The sequence below is a fragment of the Corvus cornix genome, chromosome 4A (genome assembly GCF_000738735.6).
Source record: "Corvus cornix cornix isolate S_Up_H32 chromosome 4A, ASM73873v5, whole genome shotgun sequence".
Taxonomy (NCBI): Eukaryota; Metazoa; Chordata; class Aves; order Passeriformes; family Corvidae; genus Corvus; species Corvus cornix.
In genome coordinates, this window is record NC_047058.1 from 18,027,643 (window position 1) to 18,046,241 (window position 18,599).

At 44.0% G+C, this 18,599-nt stretch overlaps 1 protein-coding gene across 2 annotated transcripts in view; it reads left to right on the forward strand.

The window, feature by feature from the left end:
- Positions 1-14,095, forward strand: part of ATRX (ATRX chromatin remodeler) — a 66,210-nt gene extending 52,115 nt beyond the window's left edge. Inside the window, exons 27-35 of one of the 2 annotated variants that reach the window (XM_039572381.1) lie at positions 137-240; positions 2,212-2,320; positions 3,360-3,537; positions 4,882-5,076; positions 8,268-8,417; positions 9,078-9,200; positions 9,760-9,855; positions 10,348-10,476; positions 11,220-14,095. In XM_039572381.1, the coding sequence (XP_039428315.1) occupies positions 137-240; positions 2,212-2,320; positions 3,360-3,537; positions 4,882-5,076; positions 8,268-8,417; positions 9,078-9,200; positions 9,760-9,855; positions 10,348-10,476; positions 11,220-11,498 (1,363 nt within the window). In that variant the 3' untranslated portion in view covers positions 11,499-14,095. The remainder of the gene's footprint in view (positions 1-136; positions 241-2,211; positions 2,321-3,359; positions 3,538-4,881; positions 5,077-8,267; positions 8,418-9,077; positions 9,201-9,759; positions 9,856-10,347; positions 10,477-11,219) is intronic. The other variant, XM_039572382.1, reaches the window with a different exon arrangement.
- The last annotated feature ends 4,504 nt before the right edge of the window (positions 14,096-18,599 follow it).

Consider the following 18,599-nt stretch of genomic DNA (forward strand, 5'->3'; position numbering starts at 1 on the left):
ACACCTGCCTGTGCTCCGCTGAATCTTGCTGTTTGGCTCAAAGGTCGTATCAGAGGGAGGAGGGAACAAAAAGGAAGCAGTACAAGGATGAAAATAACTCCAGAGATGAATTCTGCGTTTCCGTTTCTTTTTTCAGCCTAGTGTTCAGCCAGTCCCTAATATCTCTGGATTTGATAGAAGATTTCCTGGAGCTGGCTAACAGGGAGAAGTCTGACAGAGATAAGCCTCCTATCTATAAAGGTGAGTGTCTCCTTCAACAACTGCAGTGCTCATAACTATCACAAGTCTTTATTCAGTCTGCAGGGAATGGGTTTGAAATCAGTGTTTTCATTGGAATATTGCATGCTCTGGACATTTCCTGAAGCTGGCAGGGTTATTGGGCTCCCCTGCAGGTGGTCTCTGCTGCCCCGGTATGGGCTCTTGATTCTGATTTCATTCTGTATCATCCATGCTTGTTGTAGCCTAAGCAGATTAAATGGTCGTATCTGAGAAGAAGGCATTTTGTTAAACTCGGCACAAAAATGATGTTAAATTCTGGTGCATGGCAAATCCTGATCCTTCCTCCTGGGAGAGAGAGAGTGAAAGAAAATGAGGCTGCTTTAAACCACCGTGCAAAACATGGAAAATATGAATTCAGGCTTTATATGTACAGCAGCAGGTTGGCTTATGGATTTCATTAGGGAGCAAATATTGAATTAATTATTATTCCAGTGATGCTCAGATGGCATGGAATTTCTCACTAAGATGTTCCCAGAGCTCCTGAGGATGCTGTTCATCCTTGCACGGAGTTTCATTCCCAGTAAATGTGGACTGAAGAATTCCTTCAAGTCTGCCTTTCCTTTCCAGTCTCTCATGCAGCTCTTCCACGTGTTTGCACTTAGGGATAACAGAAAAGTGATGGTGACTGGAGCTCTCCAGTATCCGTCTCTCACAGATTTATTGTTCCTGGATGTTGCTTCCTATTCTGAATTTTGTCATCTTCACACATTACAAGGTGTCTTTTTGAGGAATTCGTGCTTTTATTCTGAGATAATGTTTTAAAGAGCTTGGGGTTTTTCATGTGTGGTAGTTCTGGCTGGCAGTTCAATGATGTATCATGGCAAGATTCACCTTTCCTGACAGAACTCACCAATCTGTCTCTCACAATGGATTGAATTGAGCAGTGCTGGCTCCCAGAAATGCTGTTTTCTTTAGGATTGATGGCTCAGGGGTGTTAGTTTTGTGTACATAAAGCTTGATGGCCAGAGAAAAGGGAAGGTTACTGTGAACTGGGGAGAGAAGAGCTTCCATCAGCTGAAGTTATTTTTTCCCCCTAATCTGACAAAAGTTGCTGTAACTCACAGGGTAATTAAACCCAAAGATTTTGCTGGATTTCAGTTCCAAAATGATTAGAGTTTGACCTTTGAAATCTCCTTTGGAGCATTGACTTACCAGTGCTGGTCGTGTGGGAGGCTGACTGACACTGATGCTGTAATGTGAACCTACCTGGATCAATTGGAAAAGTGCAATTAGTGCTACAGTACCTAAAGATTGAATGTAACAACATCTTTGGGGCTTTGAAAATTAACTTTGGCTCCAAGTTAAGGCATATCTCTGCAAATTTATAAATAGATAAATTGTATATAAAACAGATAGAAATTGTGAAAAATAAGAGGACTTCCCCTCAAAAAAAGCTCATATATTTTCAAATCATTAAATTTAACCTTAAAACACTTACTTGATTATAAATTTTCATCTTTAAATTCCAAGTGGTATAAAACTGCTTTGAGGAGTTGGTCCTTTTGCAAAAAAAAAATAAAATTTTCAGAAGGAATGGGTAGGGAGAAGTACTGGGTACATTTTGGAAGGTAAAATTATATTGACAGCGTTTATTCTGACTTCGAATAATTCTAGACAGAATTGGCTCAGGGATTGTATAAGCCACTGCAGGCTTGTGGATGATCATTGTCATCACAAATCAATTGCTGTTATTTTCTGTTATTATGCATACTTTCTATATTGTTAGTTAGGCTCTGCTACATAATTTTCAAGGCATGTCTGTGGCACAGACCTGTATCCTCCAAAAACATGTGGTCGTCTCCCATTGTCACATCAGTGTGTTTTGTGTTCCATATTTGTTCTTCACTATTCAGAGAGTTGTGTGTGTCCAGAGTTACCAGTCTGGTTATTTACACCATCAGCATTTTCATAACTTGGCTGTTGCATTTACAGGTGAAGGAAAATGGTTCAGAAATATTGATTATTATCGCTTGGATGGCTCAACCACAGCTCAGTCCAGAAAGAAATGGGCTGAAGAGTTCAATGATGAAACTAATGTGAGGTGAGGTCTCTTCTGAGATACATATATGTTTCATTTCCCCCCTTTCCTTTCTTTTTTCCCTATTTTTATTACTTTGATGAGCTTAGTGACCTTAAGACCAGGCAGAGAATGATCTTTTGTCAGAACTCACACAGAAAACGTGCAGCAACGTGTTACTGACTTCAGATGAATTCCATTGTATTCAGCAGTGTTTCCTTGCTGTTTTCATTGTCCTTTAGATTGTAACCAATTTAAATCAGAGACAATGTTTTTATTGCAATTACTTCAAGGATATAAGGACCTGGGAAGGGTGTGGACAAGAGGCTGCAGTCCCTGTGCCACTCAGGGGCAAATTAACTCTCTTAGCTGCCTCCAGAACTGGCTGCCAGCCCTCCACTGCTCATCCAAAATGGGACTTTATAGAGAGGTACAAACTTGTATTTGAATGAAGTTAAGGAACTTCACCTTCCTAGATTTATTTAAAAACTAAAGTATGTAATCATGTTGCAGTCATTTATAATGTGCAGGGGAAAAGAAGTTAAATTGAGAAGTGAACTAATCCAGTGTTAATACTTTTAAATAGTTTATTCTGTCCAGTGTCTGTCAAGAACTGGTTCCAAGGTGAACCTGAGTGAGATTTTTTTGAATCTCAAATAAAGCAGATATATCAAAGAGACAGGGTCATTGGAGAGTTACCCTGAAAGTTTGCAGGCCAGGAAAGAGTTTCAATGGCATGGAATCTGTCTGTTTAAAATTATGGTTTAATTTGATATAACTAATTTCATTAGAGCTTGAAAATGCAAACCTCAAAGTTTTTTCTTCCCTGCCAGTTTTTGTTAACAGCTGGTTTGCAAAATGCCTTGATGTGTATTTTGGGGAGTATATGTTTTGCTAGAAGTGTTGTTCTTGTAAAATCTGCATCTGTTTTATGCTTAATACATTATTTTAATGAAGTTTTAGAGTTATTTCAGTGTATGAACAACTCCATAGTAACCCAGCAACACAGGAACAACAGTTGTTTTCCAAAATACTCAATTTTTGCAACTCTTCTCTGTTCCAGAGGCCGCTTGTTTATCATATCCACTAAAGCAGGTTCCCTGGGAATAAACCTGGTGGCTGCTAACAGAGTCATCATCTTTGATGCCTCTTGGAACCCCTCCTATGATATCCAGAGCATCTTCAGGGTTTATCGCTTTGGGCAGAACAAGCCTGTGTTTGTCTACAGGTTTTTGGCTCAGGTACATTTCTGGCTGCTATTTCTGTGCTGTTTCATCCTGCAGTCAAATTTGGGAGCTGGGATTGTTGGGACTGTACCTGTTTGGGCTGGTGTTGGGGTCTGTAGTGATCCACACTGATCCAGTCGTGATCTGTAGCAGCATTTGGCCACTGAAGCAGCTCTTGAAGGAAAGAAAGGTAAAATAAATGACAACAGAAATTATTTCCTGTTAAGTCCCCCTTGTCTGACACTTTGTGTAGCACAAATTCTGGAATTCCAGCAGATTCACATGTCCAGACTCTGAACAGGGGGTCTCAGCTCCTTTAATTTGCACACCACAAAAAATTCTGAATGGAGCAGAGCCTGCAGAGGATGATATATTGTTGTTGTTAGGGAATAGCCCTGCCCTGGGGCAGTTCCTTCTGCACACCCTGCTGGTCCAGCTGGGATGAAACCACAGGGACATAATGAGATTTTTATAAAAAGGCATCCTGTCCTGACTTGAAAACTTGTATCACACCCTGCAGATGTTAAAGATGGGTAATAACTCTGGTGGACACTGCTCTGTGCTTTATGTAAGGCTGTTATTTCTGTTAGGAAGTGCCTTGCTTCAGCATCTGATTCCTCAGGTGTGACAGAGCAGCCTGGAGACCTTTCCTCAGTAGCACTTAACCCTTGATCCAGTCACCATTTCCATCCCAGCTGAAGCAGATCCTTGTCTGGGACACGTTGCTGTCAGAAATGGGGTTTTTCTTCAGGCTTCAGTTTATTTTTGTAGTTTTCTCTGTGCACTTTTGAACTGTTGATATCCTTTTTAAATTACGCTGTTCAGAACAGGCTGTGCTGTTCTCGTCCTTCTCAGTCATCTTTTTCTTTTTTTTTTTCCAAAAAATAAGTAATTTTCCTTTTTTTTCATCAAAGATCTAATTTTTTTGTACACAGCTGTGGTGAATTAGACTTGACTGCCTTCCTTCCCCTCTGCCCTCCACCACAGTGATATGGTATCTGTTTTCCTTTTTACAGGCTGCTCAAAGCAGCAAAATAAGGTACATGCTGTGAAAATTGCCATTTTTTGGTCATAATCCTACTTTGGGGAATTGAAGCAAAACTGGATCTCTTAAAAACACCACTAAAAGAACAATTTTCTTCCTCTAGTCAACAGCTAGATGACATCTGCCCCCTGCACAATTCCTGCTGTGCCGCTTCCAGCAGGTTTTTCCTTTTATTGCTCAGCAAACAAAGGGCTTGAAAGGGGTAGAAACTTGGTCATGGAAACAAGGCAAACAGAACAGCTGGGTTGTTGTTTTGGCTCTTTTATACCTGTAAGTATTTTCTGTGGGTGAGCAGTGGCTGTGTCTGTGTTTAGGGAACCATGGAGGACAAGATCTACGACCGGCAGGTGACGAAGCAGTCGCTGTCCTTCAGGGTGGTGGACCAGCAGCAGGTGGAGCGTCACTTCACCATGAACGAGCTCACCGAGCTCTACACCTTCGAGCCAGACCTGCTGGATGACCCCAACTCGGAGAAGAAGAAGAAGAGGGACACCCCCATGTTGCCAAAAGTGAGTGGTGCCCATCACCAGGAATTCTGTGCTGTAAAAACAACCTTTGTCTGATCAAAGATGTTGCAGGTTTTTAGTGCAGAGCAGTGCTGGCCACTTGGAATGGAGGTGAATAGCAGGAAACACAACAAAATCCATAGTTAATATAACAGATCCTATAATGAGCTGGGTGAGGAGTTTCCCCTCAGTGTAACTGACACTATTAAGAGAAACTCACTAAAACCCGAACTTTTAAGTCAGAACAGTCACTTTTTCATGCATTTTGAATGAAGAGAAGTTTTACTGCATGAAACCGTGGAAAATTGAAATTAGCATCTGAGTGGGTGCTGGTGATACTTCAGTTTGTGGTAACACATCTGTGAGCTGGCACTGTAGGTGAGAGTCAACTTAATCCATGTCTTCCTTTGCCAAGACTTTTTGGGGTTTAGTTCCCTGTTTAACTTCCTGTGGGGACCAATAGTAGAGATATGGTAAAGATAAGGGAACACTTAAAATACTCCTTTTCAACTTCTTGGATGTAAGAGAAAACAAATATTTAATTATTTTGCTTTTAATGGGATAGGAGAATTCATTCTGTATTGTTTTAAAAGTCATCAGTGAGTGAAGAAACAAATCCTGCTTGATTTTAAATTACATCCTTGAGAATTCTGGCTTTACAACAATCCAGCTTCAAGTCCCAGACCAGTTTTCTTTGAAAGTGCTGTTAAGCGGGGAGGAGATGTTGAATGCTTTTATTTTCTATAAGGAAAGACAGCGCAGATGTGCAATCTGTCGTTTTCCTGGAAGTTTATCCAAGTGTCATGTCCAGTTATAACTGGAGCAGCAGTTTTCTGCCCTGTGTGGTCTAACAAGACCTCGAGGTGTGGAGGTTCTCAGGGCAAAAGTGCCCCAGCTCGGGTTCCTGTGTTCTGCCCTCACCCCTCAGAAACAGCCTCTGGTCACAGCTCTGCAGAGACTTGGGGTTAACAGAATATTTGTGATACGAATGTGGTTCACACGAATTATTTAGTCTTAACTTCCACTGTTTGATTTCATTCATCCCCTGTCCCTGCACAGCTGGAAAGGGCTGCTTTGGAATTTCAGTCCAAAAAAGGTGTCTTAAGGCTGAGTGATCTCTTGGTCACTTTTGCTGTATTTAAGTATAGAAATAATGACATTATAATTTACAAAGTAGTGAAGTACAGACCATGAACTGGACAAAGGCAATACTGGGGCACTGGGTGTCCCTCAGAGCTGGCACTGTTGTTGCCCTGAGCTCATTCCCCATTCCTCATTCAGGGAATTAGACTTGAAGTTACTTTTTTATTTATGTGGAATGAAAACTTGGTGAAAACAGCTTGGAGAAGCAGATTAAAATCATAGTTCAGATTCAGTTGGCTATAGTATATCAGCATTTTATACCACCTCAGGACAGAGACCTGTTTTACTGTGCTCCCACACTCACAACTTTGTGAGTTTTGATCTCAGGATTAGAAGAATTTGCTTCTTATTTAATATTTTTATTTTTAACTTTAGTATTAAATGTTCAGCTGGTTGAGGAAAAACCTGTGAATTACAACATAACTTGCATTCCTTCATGGAGGATTTCCTTTCTAATACACTGATCTCTCCATAGCATTTAATTCCATCAGGTTCTTAAAAAGACAAATGTCTTTTTAAAAATTCAAACCCCTTTTTCAGTCTCTCTTTGTATTTTCATTCATCACCAGGATTTCATCCTAAAGCTTACAAACCAACTGATAATCATTATTCTATCAACAAGCTAAACAAATATAAAGAAATAATTATCCTGATGATTTTTTTATGTGTAAGGTGGATTTATTATTTTTTTTGTAAGATTGAACTAAATGTGAGTTTATTCCCCATCCCCATTTTTGAGCTTCCATCATTAAAGTCAACACAAAATAAAGTTCAGACAAAGCAAAGCAAACACACAGTTGGATGTAATGTAAAGCACATTTGAGGGCTGTGCTGCCTGAGGGAGGAATTCCCAGGGCAGTTCCTGCACCTCCAGGAGCCCCCACACCCTGTGCCATGTCCTGGGTTCCTCAGCCACCTCCTCTGGGCTTTGTGTCACCCCCATCCCTGGGGTCTCTCTGCTTCTCTGCCAGCACCCCAGACCCACCATCCTCTGTTCCCTGTGCCCATCAGTGGTGCCGACCCCACCCAGGATATTCTGGGAGGAGCTGGTGATGACAACAATGATTCAGAGCAGATAGGAGAAGGGTGGGACAAAGAGGGGACAGTTCATTGAGAATTGGTTAACCTAATTAACTTTTCAAACACACAGAAACAAACAGCTTTCTGTAGCTGCTGTGACAGAACCCCTGGTCAGCACTTCCACACGCAGCTCCCAGAGTGGCTGCAAAAGCTCTTGTTTGTTTGTGGGCACTTCTTTCCAGTCATTGTTTGGCTGAGATTATAAAATGCCAGGGTGGGACAGGCTGGATTCCTGCTTGTGCAAAGCCTGGCAGAATGAGGGCAGGATGTGGAGGGGGCTGGAGGTACTCAGATAACTCCAGGACTGTAATTACTTTCAGGATTGGTTCCATGATGTTTTCATATTAGGAATTTTAGCCTGAATTCTGAGGTGTATTGGAGCTTCCTTAATTCATGAAGCTCATCAGCCACACAAGTCATGTAAAAACCCTGTTCAATAATGACCTTGGAAAAAGAGCTCCTGAGGTGCAGCAGGAGCAGTTTTTCATACTCTCTGTAGGGGTGTTTTTCTTCATCCTTTGCAGCATCACCTTGACTTTCAGACAAAAAGGTTTGACTTAAAAAAAATTTGAGATGTTGGACCCAAAGGGCTGCTCAGTGTTTGGAAGCTGTAGAGATGCTGTTTGTATAAAATAAATGTAGATAGGTCCTGTCTGTTGTCCAGCCTAAGCAAAGGAAAAGTCACTGAGCACATTCCATTCTTCTTAGGTTCTGAAAGTGCATTTATTGTTGTGGAATCCGAGTGCATTCCTGTGGTTTATTAAGGACTGGACTGTCATCTCTGCAACAGATTGTTAATCCATTGCCCTCCCTCTGAGGAAAATTGTACTTTTAAATGATTTTCAAGTTTTATTGTGCTGTGGAGTGCTCAGAGCTGCTGCACATAGAGGAAGGGAGCAAGAGGGGAAACACGGGGAGCGAATAGAGCAGAGCTGCCAAGTGACTCCTCCTTTATCTCCTCCTTTGAACAGGACACGATCCTGGCAGAGCTGCTCCAGATCAACAAGGAGTACATAGTTGGGTATCATGAACATGATTCACTCCTGGACCATAAGGAGGAAGAGGAACTCACTGAAGAAGAAAGGAAGGCAGCCTGGGCAGAATATGAAGCAGAAAAGAAGGTAAAGCTGTTTAATCTGGTTTATGCGTATGAAAATAACTTTCTCGGGTTTAGAGTCCCAATTACCTTTTCAATTTGTCTTGGGGCAATTAAATTTTTTTTATACACCAAGAAATGAATATATAAAGCAAATTGTCAGGTACCCTCAAAAGCCTTCCACTAAAAGTACAAATAGTGGGTGTATAAATTGCCCCTGACCACCTTGAGTGAGCTGATGAAAAGGTTTGGGGAGGGAGAAGAAACAGGGAGATAAATGGAGTAAAATCTGAAGCTGCCCTATGAGAAATCCATATGGGCAATGAGCTTTACATTCCTGCTAATAAATTAGGCATTTCACTTCTTCAGAATTTCATTACAGGCTGGTCAAACTCAACATTAAGTAGTGGATTTCCAATATAAAAAAATCATCTTAACCAATTTAAGCTGTACTAATAAGCCTTGGTCACTTATATATCAAATAATGACAATTAAGCTAAACTCAGAGATTATTCAAGACTGGAACTTGGGTTCCTCTGTGACTGAAATGTGGTTCTGAGTTGAGATTTGGAAACCTCCATGATCAATGTTCAGTGCCTGTGACCCTCTCTGAGGGCTGCTTTGGCTGTGTGTGGTTATTAGAGAATTATCAGAGTTAGTGGCAAGTGCTCTTTCTGTTTTTCAGGGCATGACCATGCGTTTCAACATGCCAACAGGGACCAACATGATTCCCACAAATTTCAACTCTCAGACATATATTCCTTACAACTTGGGTGCTCTGTCAGCAATGAGTAACCAACAGCTGGAGGTAAAGAGCACAACTTGTCTGTGTTGCTGTAGGGGTTTTCTGTCACAAATTGTGGATAATGTCAGTCTTAAATATCTTTATGTAATTATATCCTATTTTTAATAGTTTGGAGGTTTGGGAGGGGGGCTTGCATGTAGCTTTATTGAAGTTTAATTTGCATGTATATAAACCTATACCTGGACAGATTGTCAGGCTTCTGGAACATCACCTGCATTCTTTGAAGACTTTTAATTACCACATTTGAAACTGTAACATTATCAAGTCTGTATGGTAGAAAATTTACCTGGGTTGCAGCATTCTCATGCTGGTCTGAAAACCTGTGGGTACAAAAATAGGTTTTTACAAATGCTGTCTACAAATTGCCAGGTTTATACATGTTGTTCAACTTCTCTGTGCTGAAATTCAGATGGGTGGCAGCTTAGACTCATTGACTTGTGCAAATTGAAAGCAAAAAGGTAATTGAAGTCTAGGTATGTACAAGAGAAAGATTAAGAAAGTTGGGGAAGAAATGTGTTTGTTGCTTCTGTGCTTTATAACTGATTTTCTGGTGTTTTCTCAGGACCTCATTAATCAAGGAAGAGAGAAGGTAGTGGAAGCAACCAACAGTGTGGCTGCAGCGAGAATCCAGCCCCTTGAAGACATCATTTCATCCATAGTGAGTGGCAAATGGATAACCCTGGCTTTGGATTGGGAGTGGAAAATGTTAAACATTATCACACAAAGATATTGCTACTGTAAATGGTCATTCAGCTAATGAATTGCATTATTAATGAGTGTAATTTCCAGCTGGTAGTGACCTGTATCCCTGCAGTAACCCTCAGTGGTATTTAGCTGGCATAGAGCCTTACAGGAGTGGCAGTTTAGATCCCCTAAGTATTTGCCATGCTCTGAAAATGCTGGTTTTTCTATAAATCAGAATAGCAATTATAGGCAGGTAGTTACTGTATTTTGTGGACTGCTAATTGCCAGTTAGAAGAACTAATAACTCATAGTTCTGGTTCTGGTGAAGCACAGTTTTGCATTGAACAGAAGCTGGGCTGCTTTAACTCTTGGTGCAACTGTGAACATGACTCAGGGCCTCAGTTACCATCAGGCTTTTGTCCAAATGACCAGTGCCAAGAAGGTTTTGGGTTTTTTTGCTTTTCAGTGGAAAGAAAACTTAACCCTGACAGAGAGCCAGGTGCAGGCCCTGGCCCTGAACAGACAGGCAAGCCAGGAGCTGGATGTGAAGCGCCGAGAAGCCATTTACAACGACGTCCTCGGGAAACAGCAGATGGTAAAATACCTTACATTTATTTATCTACTGTCAGTGTTTGAATGAGGATCTTGTGTGTGTTCATTCCTAAACTACAAGTGCATGTTTAGACACGTAAATATCCCTCACTGAATGGTCAGCAGTGTGCTGGAGTTCACTGGTCAGCCTCAGCGAGGGGAGACGCAGGAGAAGTTCATAAAAAAAGCCACTCGCCAGGTTTTTGAGCTGAAGTGCTTTGCTGCAAGGTCATGAGGCGTAAAGAGAAATCTGATTCCCAAAGCTCAGCCAGCCACTTAGGAAACACATCTTAGAAAGTGTTGGTAATGTTTTAGCTTCAAATTACTTGGCAGAATCTGAAAGTTGCCCAGATGACGTCAGAGGGAAGAGTTTTCTCTCAGGCAAACAAACACTGACAGTCCACAGGCGGGACTTTCAAAGGGAAGATGAATGGTACCTGACAAATGATGATGTAACTTATACCTGGGAATAATTTCACAGTAGAGTACATGTTGCCATGGCAACTCACCTAAATGCTGCCTGCAACACAATAGCCAAGTCTTCGGGAGAACTGAGCCCTAAATGCTGTTCCTGAATGGTTTCTCCAGTAATGGGCTGCTGAATGCCATCACATTAGGGATGGTGATAACAATGGGGCTTTTTCCCCCAGCCATGCTGTCCCTAACAAATTGATTTCAGCTCTGAACCTGATCCTCGGAGCAGGGAGACGGGTCGTGCACTCAGCCAGCTCTGCTTTCCCTTCACAGTTAATCGGTTGTGTCCAGAGGATCCTGATGAACAGGCGGCTCCAGCACCAGTACAACCAGCAGCAGCAGCAGCAGATGTCCTACCAGCAAGCAGCCATGGGCCACCTCATGATGCCAAAGCCACCAAATTTAATCATGAATCCTTCCAGCTACCCAACCATAGATGTGAGAGGAATGTATCAGTCAGTGTCTGGTGGGATGCAGCCACCACCCCTACAACGAGCACCACCCCCAATGAGAGGCAAAAATCCAGGGCCTTCCCAAGGGAAATCAATGTGATTTTGCACTAAAAGCCTAAAGGATTGTTAAAATCAGAGAAAGAACTTTTATTTTTTTAGGAATCAATGGCCTAACAGAACTCAACTGTAAAAAAAAAAAATTAAAAAGAATAGTTTGGTTGCTCCCCTTAAATACCATGTTCCATATTAGTGTTCCAGCTTTGTTTAAATAGGACACGATGTTTTCCCTGTTGTCAGTGATGTTGCCTAGAATCTTCTTACATATGTTGAGTACAGGAGATAACAAGTTGTTTTCAGTGAAAACAAGTTCTCCCGTTACAGTAGCATCTCCACAGGTTTCCTGTCTAAACTCCTACGCTTGCTTTTCGTGGCTGCGAAGCTTTGGGAAGCTTAGGAAGGACTGCAGGTCTGTATGTTCAGTCTGACATATGTGAATTGTAAACAGCTGAGTTCTTGATTAGAGTTGATTCCTCAAATTATGGAATACTTTTCTGCTTACCCATTTCTTTCTATTAGTGGGAACGTTCTAAGAGAAATAGTCTAGTTTCCTTCATGGATCATCTGTGCTGAATGGAACAGGAGCTGAAAATACTCTCTGAAACAGAATTGAGTGCAATAGTCGTAAATACTACTGCTCTGAACCTTCTGAGGCACAGGGAAACTGTGCATCCAGCCTTAAACACGACTGGGCCTTCCCCAGTCTGCTGCCATTTCTTATTTTCAGTTCCATGTGATGGAATAACAGCTGATGATCTGGGGGTGGGAGATGTTTTTCCTTCAGGCGTTAATTCCCTCGCTGTGGAGTCCAGCGCAAAGCACATTTCTGGTAACTCCTTCATGCTGGTGCTACTGTCTCCTCCCATTGCCGGCAGTGGGGGATGGGCCAACACAATTCAGTTCCTGGTGTTTTGGGGGTAAAATAGTGATGGTGGCCAGGGTCAAACCCTGTTAGAGAGCGCCCTTTAACGTGGCAGAACCATTGCCGATTGGACATGGATACAGAGAAAGTGCTGTAGCAACTTCCAGAGGTGCCAGAAGCGTGAAATGACTTTCTTGATAGAGATGTGGTTGTGCACTCCTCCCCGTCCCTTCAGTTGTGTGAAAACATGAGTTAGGACACAAAGAGCTTGATCTGTTTTGGTTTTGGTTTTGTTCTCTTTTGGATTTTTTTTAATGTAGGCCAGAGATAAATTTCTGGTTTATTCTGTATCATTATCATGTTCTTTGCCCACACTTGTTGTGCTTGTGAAGATCTAATTAAGTACAAATAGGGCTTTTCTTTGCATAGATTTTGGTTGATTCTTACCCCCCCAAAAACCCCCGTTGATAATCTGGGGGCACAAGTAAGTAGCAGGAACGCGGAGGCAGTGGTGTGTGCACAACAGGGGGCTCTGGAGATGGATGGAGGCTGTGGCTCCAGATTGTGCTGGACTCTTCTGACGCAGGCATGAACTAAAATCATTTTGGTTTCTGGAAAGTTTCTTGCAGGAGTTTTGAGTTCTTGCCCTGAATGGACAAGTTTTGCATCTAAACATGCAGATGTCACACGATGTTTTGCTGTGTGACTGACACTTGGTTTGTGACGTGGACAGAGCTTGGTTGGGCTGCTGCACACCCAGCTGACAAGTTGCTGTCTTGGACTCTGATTACAAGATACCACAAAAGACCCTCAGTGTGTTCTAGTGCTCTGCCAGCTCTACAGTTAACTCTGATCTGGGGGAGGGAGCAAGACAGACGTGTTGGCACTAGAAGAGACAAAGCGTGAGACGTTGAGACAGACATTTGAAGGCAAATGTACTCTGGGCAACTCTCACCGATATTCCTACATGTTGTGAATAAGAGAAATACTTTCTACCAAACCTGGGAATGTTAAATGGAGTTTTACAGTAACTCAAAGACTTAAATGTGGAAGTTTTAGGCAACATTGAAAGGCACATTTTATTTCATCCTGGACAAACCTATGGATAACAGAAGACTAATGCACAAGAAGGAATCCGAGATAAGCATTGAAGTAAAACCTGGACCACTTTGCATATGTTTCTCACTCGACATTTTAGCTGCATAACAATGTGCTTTGAATATAACATCAGGCTTTAACCAGTACTTAAAGACAGAACATACATCAGTAAGATAATAAAAGGCTCATTTTTATATTTGTTCTAGATGTTTTAACTAGATAAAAATGGCTTAAGATGACAAATAAAAACGTTGCTTGTAATACAGTTTTGCCTGCTAAATTATCCACATTTTGTAACCTGTTTATTCCTTTGGATGTAAAGCGTTTTTGCTTAGTATCGTGATATTGTATATGTTTTGTCCCAGTTGTATAGTAATGTTTCAGTCCATCAACCAGCTTTGGCTGCTGAAATCATACAGCTGTGAAGACTTGCCTTTGTTTCTATTAGATGGCTTTTCAGTTCTGTATTAAATATCTTAAGTACTATAGAAAAGGTGTCTCCTCTTCCTATAAGGCTGTTTTGTAATATATATAAGGACTGGAAATGTGTTTTTAAAGAGAAGAAGCATTCAAGTATGACGATATACTATCTGTGTTTTCACCATTCAAAGTGCTGTTTTAGTAGTTGAAACTTTAAACTATTTAATATCTCATTTAATAAAGTGACCAAAATACATCAACGTGCCTTGTGCTACATTCACAGTCCAGCGTTAACTCCACAGGGATTCAGCCTGGGAACGTGGCTTTGAAGAACTGTGCTGTGAGTTGAAGCTTTTACTGTTTTCTACAAAGACTTCAGTGGATGTAACCATTGATTTCATTTAGGGAAAATAGTTGTGGTCCAGATTTTCAAATTACATTAATTAATAGCAGCTTCTGCCGGTCTGTCTGTTAAAAATGAAGTGAGTTATCCAGCAATGAGATGGTTAAAAGTGAGGTGAAGTTCTGCTTAGTCAAATCAGAATAACATGCTGCCATATTTTAACCTCCTAATTGTACTTCTCCCTTCCTTAGTTACAAAATCCCCACCTGTTGGGCAAAACACCCCCTTTCCTAGGCAAAGAAAAGTGTAATAATTGTGTTTAAATGTGCCCTCTGCTTGTTCCCTGGCAGTGCTGGGGCTGCTCAGGGGCACAGCTGGTCTTGGTGAAGCTGAGGGAGGTGGCAATGGTGTCTGGGGTGAAGATACTGGAGTTGTGCTCCAAGGGCCCCTGTGGGCAGCATGTTTTTAAATATCCCTGCGACTTTTAAGTTGGCTGAGCACTGATGGAGGGCAGTGGGCAGCTCAGGCTGGATGTGGCTGGCTGTGTTGGGCTGGGAAGTGTCCTGGAACAAGTCCCGTGTCCAGAATGTTGTGCTGAGGTGCCCCAGCACTGACCAGCACTGTTGCTGTGTCAGCTGTGCCCACCCTGAGCAGCTTTTGCCTTTATCTTAAAAGCAGAACCGCTCTGTGCACAGTAAATTAAACTAAATTCATCAGTTCAAGCAAAAAATAGTTTTGAAGTTGGATAGATTTTCAATGTTTATGGAAAGCCAAATGTCCTAAATGTTCCCAGCTGGAGGAGTATGGAAAAATGCTGGTGTTGCAGCAGCAGCTCCAGTAATCACGGAGTGTCTGAACTTCCCAGACCTGCTCAGGTGTCAAATAACCCCCTGTGCACCCTCTGTGCTGTAGAACCCACCTTGAGGACGTGGCCTGGGATAGAGCACCAGCAGAATTCCCAGTGTGTCTCTGGGAAAGCTGTGCTGCTGTTAAGGGGTCTGGAGAAGCTCCTGCCCTGCTGTGTGTGGCTGGGGTGAGTGGTTCATCCTGTGTGTGACCTTTTCATCCAGCCACAGCTCTGTTCCTGCTTTCCCCAGGGATGAGGTGGCTTGGGGGTCACTGGAGGAGAGTGTTGGGAAGGGCCTGTGGCCTGGCGTGGGGATACTGCCCTGGAGAAGGGCAGGGGCTCAGGGAAGGTGGGTGCAGGGGGAGGTGGCGTCACCCCTTAGGTCTGTCCTCAGCCAAGGTCTGATCTCGAACACCACCCTCGCCTTGTGTGTGCACAAAAACTGCTTGAGAACGAGTGAGATGGTAACTGATACCTGAGGTGTTCCTCAAAGCCAGATCGAGCCACAACAGCTGCTTTAGGAATTCAGTTGCACAGTGTGGTGTTGCTCCTTTCTCTGGATTCTCACTGATGCCCACGAGCAGCAGCGGCAGAGGACACGTGCCCTGGCCCCGTCTGATGTGGTGACCTGCCCTGCTCGGTGGCATCTTGGTGCCAAATACCTTGTGGCACAGTGAGGGAAGAGCCTGAGAATCCTTGGAATTAGCTTCCCAGGGCTCCTGCTCAAACCCAGCGCAGGTACAAGGTGATGCCCTTGGTGTTTTCCATGATGAGAATTCAGGGGCTCTCAGGCAGTTCCTTGCTTTGGAAAAAGCAATAACCAGCAGTATCCCAAGGGGTGCAGATGTCTTTGTCTCCACATCAACAGGAATTTCAGCCTTTCTCCTTCAGGAATGGTCCATCCCTGGATGCCCTTCCAGGAACCTCTCAGGCACAGTCTGGCAGCTGCAGCACATCTCTCTGGATGTCCAGCCGGCTGGGACAACACCAGGACACCTTCATTGCCTTCCAGCACTGAGTTTCTGGATTCCCTCTACAGTTTTGGGCTCTCCATCGCTCTCTCCACAGGAGGTGAGTCTTTGGGGCCTCCTCTCCTTTCCTGCCTTGGAGAAAGGAGCCCTAAGCCGTGCATTCCACCCAGAAGAGCTCCCCACAGGCAGCAGGGTCTCCATGGGGATGTCCATGAGAACATGTGTATGTTGCCACTGGTACGTCAGTCTCCAGACAATCCACTGAATCCATCCCTGTGCCTTGGATCACGAGCCAAAGCCAGGGAGAAGGGCACTTCTTGCTGTGCTTGGCTCCACGTTGGCCTCTCACAGGCAGCTCCCCTCTGTTTCTGCACCTTCCATAGTGAGACTCCAGCACTTTCCCACCTCTTTTCTGGAACCTCCTCTCTCCTGCTCTGCACAGCTGTCCCGGGATAATGTTTCCCACAGAATAGGCCCACCCCTCTCAGGTGGAAGGAGAAGGGTTGAAAGAGATGCCTTTTGTCCCCTTTGCTGTGGTGTTTCCAGACCCACAGTCTTCTGTGTAGAACAGCTCTGGGGTTGGGGGCACAGTAGGGTTTCTGGGGATCACGGCCACCCCTGCACCAGCTTTTGCCTCCCCTTTGAGAGGTTTTCCAGTTGGCTGTTGTGACTCTGAATCACATGGAATCTACATGAGCTGAGACCCCAAACTAACACTGTTTGCTTTTGCTGACTTGGAAGATTCTGTCAGGTTGAAGCAACCCAAACCTATTTTCCTCTCAAACTTTCCTAGCAGGGTCCATCTGCCAGCCCTGTAACATCTCCAAGCCGAAGGAGCAGTTGGCATCTCCAGGTGGGGTAACAGATGGACCAAGGGAGATCGGATGGGGTGGAGAGGTGAGTGTGTCCACACAAACCCCCTGTGCATCACAGCCCCCTCCTGTGCCACTCAGAGCACACCCAGCATCTCTGGTGGGTCCCTCTGCTGCTGTTCAGCTCCCAGGTCACTCACATCTTCAGATGCTTTGTTGAACCTGTACCAAACACAGTCAATTCCTGTGAAAGAACCATTTGGGTGGGATTTAGCAGTGCTGAATTCCCCATTTAATGAACGCCCCACACAGGACAGGACACCAGCCTTTACCAAGGGGTTTCCAGCAAATTCTTTGTGGATTTTGCTTTTAGGCAGTGTAAGTTTTTTGAACCCAGATCCTGAAAAGGTGTTTTACAGCATCCCTGGCACCTGTGTGTCCCTTTGTGGCTGGAGGCTCTGCTGCAGCAGCTCTTTGAGTTGGGTATCAGAAGAACAAGTCCAGTGTTGTCCCCATGGGCCAAATCATCTCCCTTTGGAGCTGGTAAAAAATGTACTTGGCATTGCTGAGATCAGGTTTTGGCCTTCATTTTGAAAAGGAGCAGGATCTTAACCACCAGATTTATCTTCAAGCACCATGGAAAGCCCTGGCTGGAGGGAGCAGGACCATCCCGGGGGGCAGAGCGAGGCTCCAGGGCTGAGGGATTTCCCTTCATGCAGGGGAAGGTCAAAAGTGCACCTGAGGGCACATCTCGTGAGCGATCGAGCTCCCGACACAGCAGCAGGGGATGAGATGTTTCGGCAGTGACTCAGAGGAAGAAGCTAAATAAACTCTTTTTATTTCACACACGGGATTAAATTCCTTCATGTCTGGATCATTGAAGGTAAAGCTCCTGTAATCTCCTCATTGCCAACCCCAGCCTGTCGTCTGGTGGCTGCTGGACCTGCTGGGACAGCGAAGGGACGTGGCAGGGACATGGGAGGTGGCAGAGAGGGCGAGAGACAGTCGGGAGCAGAGCTGGGCACTAGGGCTGCTGCTCCACTAGTGATGTAGCTCACGGAGAAGCTGGTGTGGATCATCTGTAGGTCAGTGAAAGTGTCCTGGGAATTCACAGGCTGAAGATGAAGGAGCTGAGGTTTTACCATGACTGTTTTGCAAGGAAGAGGTTAAGAAACAACACTGTGAACAAACAGTTGTGATAAGGAAAACCCAAAGCCACCACAGCTGTAGTTGTTCAGGTTTTTGCACACTCCAGAGAACCCTGTTTGCTGTGAGCCTCTCCTCCTGCTGCAGAGTGCCTCTGCAACCACACACTCCTGCTCCCACCGTGTGCTGAAATCTCTCTGCTGATCACAGGGAACAAAACATACACTGGCATCATTGCTGGAAGCTTTCCCTGCACGTCTGTGACATCCCAAGCAGGCAGTAAGGGCAGACATGTGGCACTGAGGGCCTGTACTGGCCCAGCCAAGCCTCCCCCATGAGCGTCCCTGGCCTGGCCTGACTGGAGGAGGGCTGTGTTTCCCTGGCACTGTTGGGCACCAGATGGGAATATGGGATTGCCTCAGGGCTGCCAAATGTCACCAGGTTTGCTGAGCCGAGCTGGAGGCAGAGGAAAGGTGACAGAACTGTGTGACCAGGCAGCTTCTGCAGAGGAAAATGCCACACAGCCACAAACATCCAAGCACTGCCTGCAGGGATGATCCTCATCCACGGTAATTGCCTAAAAGTGAGGGGGTTTAAAATTGCTGTTGTTGCTTTCTTTTTCTCCACCGATTTTTCATGGTGCTG